The following is a 15,330-nucleotide window of genomic DNA, read 5'->3' as shown; positions in this document are numbered from 1 at the left end:
AATAAACCTGATTTCTCTTCTGGAAGGCAGTACAAGTCAGTTGATAAAGGTTACTATTCCTTTTAATATACTGTTTTTTAAAGTGTCTGACCAAACACGGAGACATTCAGATAAAAAATGTAGGCTATGCAATATCAATAATATGTTAAATGGATTAAAAATGACCTGTGAGGTTGATCTGAAAAATAATTAATGAAATGTAGGTATTTCTAGAGTTCTGTAAAGATCAGAGCTAAACTTGATTATTAAACATCTTCACAGAATTAGATACCAAATCCTGTTAAAATTTGTCAATGGCATTTATGAAGACTGATAAATAATAATGAAAGTAAGGCTGTAAGTATAATGTAAGCTAGGCCCAATAAAACATTTTTATTACAGAGTACACAAGCTTCCTCTAAGAGAAACCAGGTGGCTCTGGGAGCATTTTAGATGCCTTTTATAAAGCTACATGTTTTCATCCTGTCCAGCTTCCATCAGCACCATAAATTCCATTTGAACCATGCATCCAATTTCTATAGTGTACCATTGTTCAGTATTTTCTATAACATGTTTTGCATTATTGGATCCTCAGGTGGATCTTGCCAGTTTTGTGCAGCATGGCAACCAGACCAAAATGTTCTTTGGTGTGTTTGTAGTATCTGTGACAACACATGCAGAAAACAGCCATTGGATAAAGTTAAAAAACTGCTGTTAGATTACTTGACTGGCTGTCTGTCAAGAATAGGGTACAGCTTACTACTTTGCTATGAAACTGTCCAAAATCCTGCCTAATTCTGCAGGAATTCTGTTCTCCTGCATTACTGTACTTTTTGGGTTATTTTTAGCTCACCTAGACTTTGACTATATACTGTTATTCCAGACCCTTGTAAGCTCAAGACTCAGGACTGTTGTCTGTCCCATTCAACTTGTACATCAGCAAAACTCATTTTTATACATTAATCTGCAGCGATGACATCTGCCTGACCATGAAAATGTCAGAACTTTTCTGACCTTGAGGAAGATGTTTTGAAGTTTTGATAAGGGGCCTATATTCAACGGCAGCTGTAATAAATAGGTGATGGCGCCTGAATGCTTCAGTCAGCTGAGTGCATTTCTCACTTCCATAATGCCTCTGTGATTTGGGAATTGTGTGCCCTCCACCGAGGATACCCACTGAATCACAGTTCACATCTGGTCTGTTCTGGCATTGTTCATGTTAGGTCTCCAGTATAACCATCTGATAGAATTGACTGCCAAAATCAAGACCCATGGAAGTTTACTTGGCAAGCTTAGTGGATCTGCTTGGGGATCTCACACTCACTCTCTTAAGACATCTGCTCTCATTTCTGCTACTTGGAACAGGGCTTAAGATAGGTGCAGTTCCTCCTTGCTCTGTTGTTTGACATACAGCTATGTGCAGCCGCTTATCAGAGGCCTTATTCCACCTCTGCTTGGCAGAGTGATGTTCTGCCAGTCATCTGCCATTCAGTCAGCTTAACTTATATACCAGTATATGTCAGTCTCTCTTACCTTTCTGCAGTTTACCTTGAACCCTGGCATCAATTTTGTCATGGCATATTTTCTCACTGCTATCTTAGGCTATAGTTTAATATGCAGTTTAAGGTAAGTTAACACTTCTGTTAGGAAGTTCCACCTCTGAGTGACCCTCACTGCTCATTTCTGCCCCTATGAACTTCCTCCCTCCTCCATTTATGAAATGTCATCATAAACATTACATGGGTCAGTCGTGAGCTAGCTCATGAAAATGCAGTTAACCTTTTGAAAACGCAGAGCACCAGCTTTTGTCTACCACAGAGGGTCAGAGCAGGGACAGGTTTACATGGTTGCAGGATAGAGATGCTGACACTGCCCTTTAGTGGCAGTGCTAATTGAAAATGACATATGAAACTTCTTCCTGTTACAAAGAATAAGTCTAATTAACGACTCGCCACTTTCATGTTAAAAATTCCTGTCATTTGGCAAATTCCTGTTATTTACCGTCGCTGTCTTTTTCTCTCAAACTGTTCTGTGTTGGGGAAGATAGAGCATTGCCAGGAAACATGTGCTTCCTAGAATGGCCATATGCAGATGATGTCCTATTTGCTTTTTATCTCAAAAAAAAAAAACAAACCCAACCAAAATTAGAGATTATTAGTTGTTGGGTTGGGAGGTTCAAATATTTGGGAAGTACTCTGTTTTTATAAGCTTGTTTCCAACAAAGAGAGGAACACAAGGACACTTCTGCTGCCTCTACCTCCAGCTACAAAGTCAGTTCTTTGTATAGAAGTAAATCCTTGCAGGGGACTGTCAGAATTCTCCAGTTATGGTAAGACAGTAAAAAATATTCTTCATAGGACGTTTCCATTGGTGAATGTATTCTCAAACCCCGTACATTCAGTTTCCTTGGCAGTACTACTGCTCCAACTTCTTCCAGGCCCGGGGTGTGCAGAACATGCCTTTTATATGGGTACCCAGATCAGATGCAGGATGCCATTTGAATGATCATTTGTTTCTTCATCTAAAAAATGCTAAGTATATAGGTAATTGTAAAACTTTGTAGTTGGCAAAACCAGAATAACTTTTTATTGAAATAGAACTGTAGTTTGCTGTGCAGGTGAAAATTGATTTATTCTGAAAAGTTTACACAATTGTATATGAACCGTGCCGATTTGGAAGTGTTGTTTGACCAAAGAAAGGTTTCTTCAGCAGATCACTGGGACATTTTGCAAACAGCAGCAGATAGTATCACTTACGTAAATCAGCACTGTCAGTTTTGGTTTGAAAGTGGACACCTTTAACGTGGCTTCAAGTTGCTAGAAAATGTTCCCCACTGGGAACACTTAAAACCCAAAAGATAAGTATATTTCATTTATTACACTCTAAACTGTCAACACTTTACCTAGAGAAGTATACCCAGAGTGATTACTTTGTAATGTATGGAATAGGTGATGAGTCTGCCAATCTGTGTTCAGTGAGAATCAGCATAATATTTGGTTACAGGGATGTGTTCCAGTCTGATGAGAATCAGTATTCTTATCTGCAGAATACACACCTTTAAGAGAAGATGTCCTATATTCAAAGCAAAATTTGTGTAACAGAAAAAATCTCACCATTAAAAAAAAATCAGACATTTATTGCTTCTTTTTCACTATGCATGTTGCTTTAGGGAAAAAGAAGAAACACAGCTTTTATTGTGAAATTCCAACCTTTCTTGATTCTGGGAAGAAATTGGTGATAAATTAAACTAATCTCCATCCGGATTACTCTGCATCTGGGATTTAGGCAAATTGAATCAGAGGCCTGAATAGTGACAGTGAATATCTATTAGACTGTAAACAGAATAATAGGCCCTGTGAATTTTAATGAATAAAGTGAATGGCTGAACTCTTATAGTTTACAGAAGGCATATGGTTAGTGATGCATACAGTATGCCAAGAACAGCATATAATGTAGATGTCTTAATGGATAAAATCCTGATTTCTGAAAATGAAGAATAAATAGGAAAATTTTGAAAAGCTTTTCCTTACTCTTCTTTTTCTTTGCTTTTTAGGCTTAGTAGGATGCACTTCACTTTGGTTTTTTACTATGATAGGTAAATATGATAACAGACGTAGCTTAAAATATGTTGAATTTTTTTTTATATATCCCTCTCTGTATTGAGAGCTTAAAGGAATTTATTTAAATGATTCAACCTATGCAACTGAATTGCAAGATATGTCAGGTCTCTGTAGTTGCACATGTATGTTTCATGCAAAGCTTAGATGCATGTCTGACTCATACAGGTGATTTTGTTGACATTAGTGCTACTTATATATTTTTCTTACAGTGCCTGGGAACCATTCTCATAGACCTTGACTCTTTAATAGTAGACACTGTGTGAACGGATCCAATAAACTAGAGCTGAACAGGAAACTATTTTCATCAACTTCCACGTAACTTCCTTTTCTAATCTAAATTAGATATGTAAATTTTTCAGAGAATGAGGATGCAGTAGGCTCAGCTTTGTTGCTACTTGGAGACTCTGCAGTGCACTCCCTGGAAGGGTATAGATCCACCCGTGATTCTGTTAAATGGCTTGGAAAGACTGTTTTTTAAAGCTGCATAATCTGCATAATCTGGAGATAGTTAGAAAGATGCCTAGTTTAAAGATAATGGCCTGTTCAAGGTGTAAAAGATAGAAATTATGTTGACTGGAAAAAGGGCTAACTGGGGATGGATGCACAAGTACAAAGTTTATAGTAAAGGCTCTGAGCTTGAAGTGATCGGAAAACTTTTTGACAAAATGACAGGAAAAGTTGCAAAACTTGTAATGGAGGACAAAGTCCTCCAGTAATGATTTATTTAAGAGTTCACGTAGAAATAATTTTTCAATGTATGTTGATCAGATTACTAGCAAAACAAGCTGAAGCAGAGAGAACAAAAAGGACCCATATGCAGGGCCTTGTGAAGTCTCCACAGTAATTTAGAAAGGTGGGAGTTGAGGGGATTCCCCAATGAACATGCTGAAAGAGCTACAGAGAGGTGGGAAGAGCTGTAGGACAGTGAAATCATAAAAAGCAAGTGACAGTATTTTAAGAAAATACAGTTGATAAGGTTTCTGGAATATTTTAAGAGTACAAGGAATGCCAGAGCTGACCTGAAATTAGGTTTCAAATGTGTCTGTTTCAGCAGTACAGTGGTCTTACACAGAGCATCTGTTTAATAGTTTTTATCCTTTGTGTGAGTTTCTGCAGAAAGATAGCATAAGCTCAGATACTGAACTGAATATCAGGAAATCTTGCTGTTCTTCACATCTTGGTCACTGACCTGCTACGTGACCTTTGGAGTGTTGCTTCACCTCAGTATTTCTTGGTCTGCCCTGAATATTCTTTGTTTGCCATGTCCAGTATAACTGTGCTGACTTAATCTTTCTTAACTGTTCAGATAATAAACTCTCTGAGATCCCAGGCATCTCTTACTACACGCGTGTGAAGCTCTAATCTCTGTCAGTGCCTTTTTTTTCTCTGTATAAATAACTGTAATATATGATGTTTTAAAGGAATGATGCTAGTTTTGCTAGCACCTGTGTAAATCAGAGGTAATTTACAGCAGGGAAAAAATTAATGTAAATGAGGTAGGTCTTAAATGCTGAAGTAAATGGGACTTTAAATTATTATTATTGCCAATTTCACATAAATATAATTTTAGAAACCAATATATTTTGACAGAAATATTCTGCCTGTCATCCCACGCTGATTATACGTATTTCAACTCATTCTCTGCTATAAAGAAAACTATTATTTTTTCCCTGTTATAGGTCACAAAACATGGTAATTGTGTTGCAAATTTAGTAACAGTACAATGAAAACTACGGAGTGTTTACTGATACTTAAAAAAAAAAGCATCAGTCTGAAAACATTTGGGTCTACAAGTTAAGTTTTTGACAGTGTACATTAAGCTTTCTCAAAGCTTAACATACAGGAGAAATTAGATAACTGTAAAGCTGTAATATTTTATATGACCAAATGTCCCTCATATCAGTATATCTGCTGTATGTTCTATAAATGAGATGGCCAGCTGATGCAGTAAGAGGGGCCATGTTGCAAAGAATATTATGAAAAAAAATCAGATTTTTAAGGCAAGATTTCAGGCATAAATGAAAGTGTGATAGCTAAACAGTTATCAAGAGAGTATTAGAAAAGGAAAAGAAAAAGCTGACCAGTAATATAAAAAACTCTAATTTTGAATCACAAAGGGAATTATAAAACACATAAGTATATTCTTAACTATATATTATGTACTTATCTGCAGAAATATAAACTACATTGTAATTGGCCAGAATAAGTCCATTGCTGCATCTTTGTTAAATAAGGTCTGTTTTGAAAACAATAATTAAAAACTGTCCATGACTTAAGTAACTTTTCTATTAATTTGTAAATAAATTGAACTATCTTTTAGGACATAGCACATTGTATTAAATTTCCTTTTCTTATAAATGTCAAATATAGGTTGAAATATTTTTAATATTCTTCCATATTGTTTTCTGCACCTGGAGCTGGTTAAGAAAATGCAGTCAGAAGACCATTCTGATTTTTGTGCTTGAAAATACATGGTTATAAAGAAATAATTTGTTTTCAATGGTTTTGAATCAAGAAGGAATGGTATTTTGGTAGAGGACTTAGGATGAAACTGGTAGCAAAGGTATTTTGGAGAAATATAGTATTTAAACCATTGCTAGTCAAGCGAGACTTTCTCCCCTCTCTTCTCCTAATGGCAAACAAGAATAATGCAACTTAAGCAAGTGTAGTTGTACGAATTCAAACCTGTGATAGGAATCAGATTATCAAATTCTATCCAACACAATTTCTCGTTTTTGTCATTGTACCTTAATACTCTTCTTCGTTATTGCATTTTAACTGTTTTTTGGGTCTGCAGTTCTAAATGCCAGGAAGCTGAGAAATCCTGAGCCCTGGTTTATACTCTGTGACTCAAGGGCTCTGTCAGGAAAGCCATGGTGGGTTTAGCTTCAGTAGTTGAAAAACAATACTGTGCAAATCTGTCTACACTTTTCCAAATGTTCTTACTATAATTGAGTTTGGGGTATTTCTGAATTCACCTTTTCTAGTTCACATTCTGTCATCCATAGCTTGGAGCCATGAAGAAGGCAGGGTTGGGCTAGGATGTTGGACTGCAAACTGGAGATAACTTTTGCTGCAAGAGTAGAAGAGGCTGGTAATATTTAAAATTGCTTCTACTAATTTTTCAGATCTTGTCTGTTAGTTCCTCAGTTATGCTCATATATGTTCCAATTTGCTTGTATTAATGGAAGTAGAAAATCAGGTTGTAGATGCAACCGCAGCACCACATTATTTTGTATGTACATACTGCAACTTCTCAATCTTTATGTAAAATGGCATTCTTACAGGTCATCAGGTGAGGCATTTATTCCAGGCAGTACATGCTTTCCTCTTCTACTGATCTCTGTGAAGTTGTAAGTACTATTCTCAGTGCCAATCAACATAAGATTGTTTATTTTAAATCATAGATATCAATCTGATACTTAGCTTTTCTGGATGTATTTCTGCCTTTCAGCTCTTTATTGAATTAGCCTTTGAAACTTTGCAACTCTGCTAGCTTTTAGATTATCTTTCTGATATTCTGTTGAGTGTATCTTTTTGTTTGTTTGGATTTGAATGCATTCAACAGCTTGTTTGTTTACTTTATTCTTAATGGAAAGTAAAAGCCTATCTTAATTCCTCCAAATATGTACAAATAAATCCAAGAGCTGAGCTACGTAGCTTGAACATATATGTTCATAACTTTTAGAACTAAAGCAGAAACTGTGACTGAAGACAGTTAAATAAATCCAACAGATCACATTATAAATGTGACCTGTGTGACATCAGTAAAATAATGTTACTTCCACTTTAATATTTGGGAACAGTACTCTCAGTCAGTACCGAATACTGAAGGTGGTGGAAGAAGGTAAGAATGGTTTATATCTCCTCTGCACCTTTACATTCTACTTTCAGGGCATCTGCATAAGTCTAAAATCACATGTGATCTCTGGGGATCATAAGAAGTAAGTTAACCTCCTGAGGCTGACTTATTCCCCTGGGTCAGAATCCTACATGTTAGAGCCCTTGGCCAGACAAATCTATTGCAGTGATCTGTCTTGTCTTTATTTCTTGTTTACACTCCTGTCCCTTTTCTGACTGAAATAAAGCTATGTCTAGAAGCTGTATATGTTCCAGGGAAGGAGCTAGTTGAGGTAACTTAAATAATATATATAAAAAATGAAATTACTATAGAAGAGTTTTTCTTTTCTCTGACATACAGCAATCACACTGTGAGATCAGTTTAAACATTATTACTGAAAGTATTTTGAAAGTAATTTTTAGAGAGGCAATAAGGACCAAATAACTCTACTTTCATTCAAGAAACTGGAATGCTTGTTTCAGCAGTTGAAACAGTGCATGGCATAACCTCTTTGTGTCGCTTTGTCCATTCATTCTGTTTTGTCTTATTGATTGTGAGCTATTTGGGGTGGTAATGCTCTCTCAGCCTTTTACAGTGATAGGATCTGCCCGAACCTTAGGCCAGCAATAAATGTTCTACCACAAAAGTAAGAAGCTCTTTAAACTCAGTGTTCAGTTCTGTGAAATTTAGATCTTGCTTTCCACAGACAGCTGCAACATCTTCACAATTCTTTTGTATCTTTAGGAAACTAACCTTGTTTCAGAAAAGATTTTCCATTTCATTTTTGGTGTAGTGCTCTGGGCCACATCCTTACACAATCCCAATCTACAAAACAAGGGAGTTTCTAAGAACACATCACTTGTATATAAAGACCCTTTCCTACTGAACTACACACAAAATACTATGTATAGTTTTGTTCTGTATATCACACTGTTCTATACATTTGTGGTTAGTTGACCCTAGCCAGCAGCTAAACACCACATAGTTGCTTGCTCACTCCCTGCCTCCAGCAAGACTGAGGAGAGAAAAGGAAGACCAAAAGCAAGAAAACTTGTGCATTGAGGTAAGGACAGTTTAATAAGCGAAGGCAAGAGGGGAAAAATAACCCCAAGGGATGTAGACCAATGCCCAGCCAGTCTCTGAGCAGTGGCTACCTGCCAGACCAATTCCCCCATACCCCTCAGTTTTTATTGTTGAGCAAGACATTCTATGGTATGACATGTCCCTTTGGTCAATTCAGGTCATCTGTCCCAAGTGTGTCCCCTCCCTACTTCTTGTGCACTTCTTGTCTAGTCACTGAGGGGGCAGGGTGGGAAGCACAGAAGGCCTTGATGTTCTGCAAGCACTGTGCAGCAATAGCTGGTATATTATCAACACTGTTTTAGTCACAAATCTAAACATTGCACCACAGGAGCTGCTAGAAGACAATTAACTCCATCCCAGCCACACCCATCACAACAGTATTGCTATTGTACAAAGCACAGTAAAACTTAAAATGTTACATAACTAATGTGAGCCATAGCTTCTGCCATAAGATCTGCACCAGTGCAAGACTGAAATCTAGCTATACATAGCTACAGTGGTAGCATCAGACTTTGATCTGTCTTGGGGCCATTGAGTTTTATTATACTCCAAACAATAACAATAGAGTGAGTGTGTAAATTAACATGGTAATTACGAGAATAATTTTAGGCAGTGACTTGCTCATATGGCATTACTTGGGGCCATTGATCAATTTGTGTCAATTCCAGGATCAACTAGTGTCAGAGCTCTTTAAGATGAAAAAACCTTATTAATAGTATGTAATCAGGGTCTGTGTATCACCACAGCTTCTATGAGTGTTTAATTAAATATGACCTTTTAAATGAAAAGCGACCTTTGTCTATATACATCTCAAAACTGGCAAAAGATACAGTGCTAGAAGGTGTTTGTGTGCTGAGATCAAAACTGAGAACTATTATCTTAAGAATGAATATTTTGTGTTGTGGAAAAGTAAAAATGCTTATGGGGAGATATTTTAGAACTGTATGCAACCCAGTAGATGTAATATATACTTTATAACTGTATGGAGTTGGTAGATAATGCAGCAATCGCTATTGATTAAAAAGAGCTGGGTACTTTAAGCTTACGTTGTTAGAATTCTAAGCTTTTTTTTTTTCCTAGTCAGAGCAGTAGCAATTGCACTGTTCCAACATGATATTTTGTAGATCTGTTTTCAGGAATTAATCAGGGATTCCTTTTCTAGTTGGCTGGCAGCAGCTAAGTGTGTCCCACAGGAATAACTCTGACAGTAACATCTAAGTTGGGAAAATGGCTTTACTAAGAAAATATCCCCTAGATTTGACACCAAAGAAAAACAAAGAGAAAAGATCAAATCCTAGTAATGCTAGTACTAATAAAGGCATTCTTATCATACATCAGTACAGTACTGAAGTTATATTCTGCATTGATTTCATTGCACGCAGTTTGTATCACCTATGTATGCTTATAAATTTAAAACCAAGAAATTCTGAAATACACAGTGGGAAATGTTTTAGTTTTAAATCCTACACTTAGCTTCAGAATGCATTTGATCAATTTCTTAATCAAAGAACAATATTATACTGGCTATACAATACACTCACCAATGAAACCTGTGTTGGTTAACTCCTAAGTTTTTGTCATTTTCAGTTTGGAAATGGTTCTTCATAACTCAGTTAAAGAGCTGTGTGGCTTTGACATTGAACATTTCTGTACTAAAGCATGAACTAACATATAAATGAAATAGCTGATAAGTAAAGAATTTAGCATGTGAATATATTTGTATGTGATGGATGAGGGTATATCAACAGAAAAAGGCACTTAAAATCATAGGGAGGCTATAATTTTTTAAGTCACTTATCCGGAGGAAAAATGTATATCAAAACATTATTATTGCAACTTAATAATATGAAGAAGGCAGGTTCAAAAATAGCTGGCCTCTGAGAGTCTGGTTTGAAAGTCCATAAAATAGCCTTATTTTTCACATGTGGTGAAAGCCCATACTTTAGTGTATTAGAACGGCTAAGGGAAAAAAGGAATTGAAGTGCAAGTCCTCTATGTGAATGATTTACTCTGATTATATATAACAAGTATGCTTGCGTATCGAAACCTATTAGTTGTAGTTTTCTCTTTCCATGTTTTTTGTTTCAATTTCCCTTTTTTATTTTTTATTTGATGCTATAGATTCTTCAGGGTCTTTCTGGTACCTTCTTTTGTGGAACTGTGAACTAACAGATAAGCACATTGGAGTTGCAGTTTCTGGTTCCACTGGTGCTATTGCTATCAGCTTGTTCATTCATCCGGAACCTCTTTTGGAGTTTGGATACTTTTAAAATTTGGGAAGCTGATTCACTTTGATTGAAAAAGTACAGTTGAGCTTATTTTTCCACTGTCAAATGCATCTCCTGCATGTTTCAGGAGCCAATTTACTGTTGGGCAATTTCAAATTCAACACAAACATGTGATTTATCTGTAATTTTTTTTCACTGTATGCTTTTCTATTTGGGACTCTTTCCTCTCTTTGTCTATTTCTTTCTATGATCTTGGTCCAGGTTACCCTAGCTCCTTGCCTGTAAGATTTCAAGTTTCTTCATTTCTCTCAGCTCTGTCTGTGTACAAGATATTTTGTTGGAATTACTGTGGACGGAGGGACCCACACTTAAATCAGAAAATGGGTCAAATTTCATTTTACCTCCTCTCCCCAAATTTGTGGTAAGGTAATTTTGTTTTTAATACCTAAATTCTAGCTAAATACAGGAAAATGTTAAGTTGGGAAGTGGTAGAAAAATAAAAAAAATCATGGAATTTGATGAATATGTTGTGCTTTCTTTGAAATATATCAGCAAATGCTCTCTAATGACTGTATTTTGAATACACTAGAGGCTGTAGAGTGCTTTACCCCAAATGCCAATAAACAGCCTTCATAATTCTGCAGTCAATTTCTATGCAATGAAGGCATTCTGCAGAAAAAAAAAAATAAATCAGGAGTTTATCAGCTACTGGTGAGAGATAGTTTAATAACATGAGCCCCACATATGACAATCGAAAAAAAACCTTATTCTCTCATTTTAAACTCAGCCAAGGTGTCTGTGTTGACAATCACAGTTCTGCTTGAGTCATCGAAGTTCAATATGTTAGGAGGATCTTCTGACAATGAGTTAATGCTCTTGTCTCTCAGACAACAATTTTTAAATAAAATTGTCTTGCTGTACTTTTGACAAAATGCTTTTGTCATAGTTGCATAAATATTGAAACAAAATAACTTCAGTTACACAACCAATGATTTATACTAATGCTTACTGTTATTTCGCTGAACCAGAGGACTTTAGGAATAGCAGGGTTAGGAACTTGAACCATTAATTCTTTTATGCAGTTTGGCTCATGTTCAGCTGTGGATGGTATTATTCAAGCTCAGTACTTGTGTGGTGTTGGGGAACAAAAACCAAAATCAGGTTTGGATTCCATTCAGCTTTCATTTGGGTCAACAAAGTCTTTTCAGCAGAATGTTTCACACTGTTTCTTTTATTCTAGTTTTAAATAAACAAAAGAGATTGGTCTCACCCCTGCTGGGTTTTCTTCTTTCCTATTAACTGCAAGTACAATTTTTTGGCTAGCCATCTCTCTATTTTTTACTTTTCCTAGGTTTTTACATCAGCTTTACTAAATCCTGGTAATCCCTGTTTTCTAATCCAGATAATGGTTCTCCTTTCCTATCATTTAAACCTTTCAAACCATTTTCTATTAATAGTATTATTCTTTTTTTCTGGATTTTTTTTAAGCTGCTTGCATCTTTCTGGCTTAGCGGTGTATACCACATTTCAGACACGATCACAGGAAAATTGTCCTTTGTTATTGTTGTCTTTATTAGTGACTATTAAAGGCAGTTTAATTATGCAGCATTAGCAGCATGCGACATCCTATCAAGCTCTAGTTCTTGCTTAAAACTAACTAAATGTCTTCAACAGCAGAAACAGGATCTAAATTTGAGGCTTCTCTTGGCACCCCTGCTTCAAGACCTTGTCAAAGCCAGGATTAGAGAAGTGCAGTGGTTCTGGTCTGGCACTTGGTCTTTCTCCTGCTGCCTGAGCTGGTGTCTGTTTAAAACACCTACTGTCTGCTAAGAGCACCCTTGCAAGGAGGCTGCCTGGCCTGGCTAGGCCTTCTGTATGGGCCAGCTGCTTAGAGGATACAACCGTTCTTATGCAAGTCTTGAATAATAATATGGTGGGCTTGTGTGCTCCAAGGGTACACTGGTTATTCAACAATGGATAACCACTACTGTGATGATTTAGATTGTAGTAATTGGTAGCGAGGACAGTTTTGAATTACCTTGTCTTGATGGGAACAAAAATTTCAGGTTTTGAATAAGAGGTATACAGGTGTTTCTTCATGCAGTGAGATATGAATAAGCCTTAAAAAGATCTCTGTTTGACCACAGTAAAGCCTGACACTTCTGTTGTTATTTAAGAGCACTTCTGGTAGACTGGATCAGGAAAGGATTTTTAATTGAATCTGTGGAAGCCGCTTTGTCTTACTACTGATGGCATTATGAATATAGTTATTTTGCTAAAGACATGTAAAAAACCCCTGTGCCTATATCTAAGAACATTTTCTGTTTTAATGTATTAATGCATATTTTGTATTCTAAATACCATGTTATTTAGTATTACAGCATGTATCCTATTGAACCAATAACACAGAATTAAGATAATTCCCTTCTAAAGAAGCTTGGTTTACTGTTTTTTCCACAGTGTTTGCACTTCAGGGAAAATTACAATGGAGTATTTTTTGCTTGCATCTTCCAGGCTCTAACCAGAGAGTTACAGCACAGCATAGAGGAGCTAAGAACAAAAATCAAACAGGCAAAAAAAAAGGGAGAAGTGAGAGCATGCAAAAAGAGTCTTTCCCAAGAGTCTGTTCAGTTGGCAGCATCTATCCTTAATGTTTCAACAGCTGATCTTGAGGAGATATTAGAAGTAGAAGATGATGAGGTAAGTTATTTTAAGCACTCTTCAGTAAAAAGGGGCTAGATCAGAAGATGCTGTGTATTTCCATTCTTGAGGAAAAGGATTTCTAGGTACAGACTGGAATTTCATTGTGCAGCATCCATCACAAAAAGAACAGAACAGTTGGATTTAAATAAAAAAGTCAGGTTAGAGACTCATAAGGTGCCAAGACTTTGGGCATGCATAAATAAAATATAAATATGCTGGTTTGAGCAGTTAGATGTAGAGACATTATTTTAAAATCCTCAGTAACTTCCTTTTTCATGAGCCTATTTGGCAGGGTTATACATTTTAAATAGAGTTCTGCATTAATGAAAACAAAATTAGAAGGTGCCTTGCTGTGCCAGGTTGTTTGTGTTGATGCTTCCTTTCTTGAATTGTGATACCTATTAAAGGTATTTCTAGTAGACAGATGGTTTCTGGAGGAATCCATTGCCTTTTTTTGTTGATTCTATCATGTATTTTACTATGAAATATTTGACAGTGTTTCATCAAATCACCTTTTATCAAATAGATTCAGTAATAGGATTTCTTATCCAGATTTATTTAGGCCTGATCAAATAATACATGAAAAATCCTGTACACTTACTTTAATAAGAGTGTCTAGGTGTTAGCCATTATTGGGCTGTAACGGTACTCTGGCGATGAGTTAGGTTTAGCCTTATTAGGGCTTTATATTACAGAAGTCACAAAAGACAGTTTTCACATTGTTTAAATAAAGGTGCACTGTATGTGTGTGCACTGATATGGATTACATTCATGAATACAAATAAAATGGACCAATCCCTGCCCTGTTTACTAACATCTACACACCCCTGTAAAGTGATGCAGTTTGACAAAATTGTTCCATGCTTACCTCATTCTCAAAGTAATTTCTACATCCGATATGTTTTGTTGCAATCATTGTGAATGTATGTGTAAAACACAAAGATATACTTAACTATAAGTAGAAAACAAATATAAAATACAGGTGATGATTTTACACTACACAAATTTTAGATACTCATTCCATTTATCAGTGTGTAGACTCAGGAATCTTTACATTGAACTCATAAAGTTTACACATAGATCACATGTACACCTGTATATTCATGTGAAAAGAACATGCTCTGCATGTTTTTAGGGATAATCACAGACAAGGATAGGTTTAAAAATTTAACAGAGCGCTTGTACTTGGTGGATGTGCTTCTGATAAGTAATTTTGCAAGCATAGTTCCCACTTCCACATGCTGTTTATTTAATGTATACCCAGTTACACATTTCCTTATTGTTCATTCTGTTCTTCTCAGGTGGTGTCAAAATATTGTCTGTTATATTTTTCTATTTTTAGGAAATGGCGAAGACAAAAATGGAATTTGAAAAAGATAAAGAATGGCTGCAGTATATACAGAAACTTCTTGAAGCACAGGTGCTAAATTTACATCTTCCCTTAATGAATTACAACTTTCTACTCTGAGTAGCTAGGTGTTTTTAAGTTATAAGTAATCTGTTGCATAATTACACATGTTGCCATTAATGGTCCCAAACTATTCTGTGATAAGGCAATGGAAAACCCTTGTTTTGTAGCATTTCGTTTTTATTTCACTTAAAATAAGACTCACTGGATAAAACTGAAGAGATGTTAACCAAGGATTCATGATAGCTAACTTGACAGCTGAAACCAGTGAAACAATGCTGGAGAAAACCAGCACAGATCTTGGCAAATGTGTTAATTGAATTATTGAGACAGTGTGTAATGCTTGCTAGAGTGAAAAGGATCCATTCTCTCATACCTCTTAGGAAAAAGAGATTTTTTATTATGTGCCTTTAAAGTTAGTAGTTGATATGGACACCCGAGGAGTTCATGGGTTTCAGTGACCTTTTA

The 15,330-nt window shown here is 36.0% G+C and overlaps 1 protein-coding gene across 10 annotated transcripts in view; it reads left to right on the top strand.

Annotated features, from left to right (window-relative positions):
• CNTLN (centlein) overlaps positions 1-15,330 on the top strand; it is a 198,985-nt gene that overhangs the window by 170,817 nt on the left and 12,838 nt on the right. For 7 of the 10 annotated variants that reach the window (XM_075079219.1, XM_075079220.1, XM_075079218.1 and 4 more), the window contains 2 exons: positions 13,266-13,451; positions 14,797-14,874. In XM_075079219.1, the coding sequence (XP_074935320.1) occupies positions 13,266-13,451; positions 14,797-14,874 (264 nt within the window). Of the gene's footprint in view, positions 1-2,688; positions 6,953-13,265; positions 13,452-14,796; positions 14,875-15,330 lie in introns of those variants that run through there. The other 3 variants (XR_012658052.1, XR_012658051.1, XR_012658053.1) reach the window with 3 other exon arrangements.

The sequence above is a fragment of the Phalacrocorax aristotelis genome, chromosome Z (assembly GCF_949628215.1).
Source record: "Phalacrocorax aristotelis chromosome Z, bGulAri2.1, whole genome shotgun sequence".
Classification (NCBI taxonomy): Eukaryota; Metazoa; Chordata; class Aves; order Suliformes; family Phalacrocoracidae; genus Phalacrocorax; species Phalacrocorax aristotelis.
The sequence above is the reverse complement of the archived record's forward strand: the minus strand, read 5'-3'. Positions and strand labels throughout refer to the sequence as shown.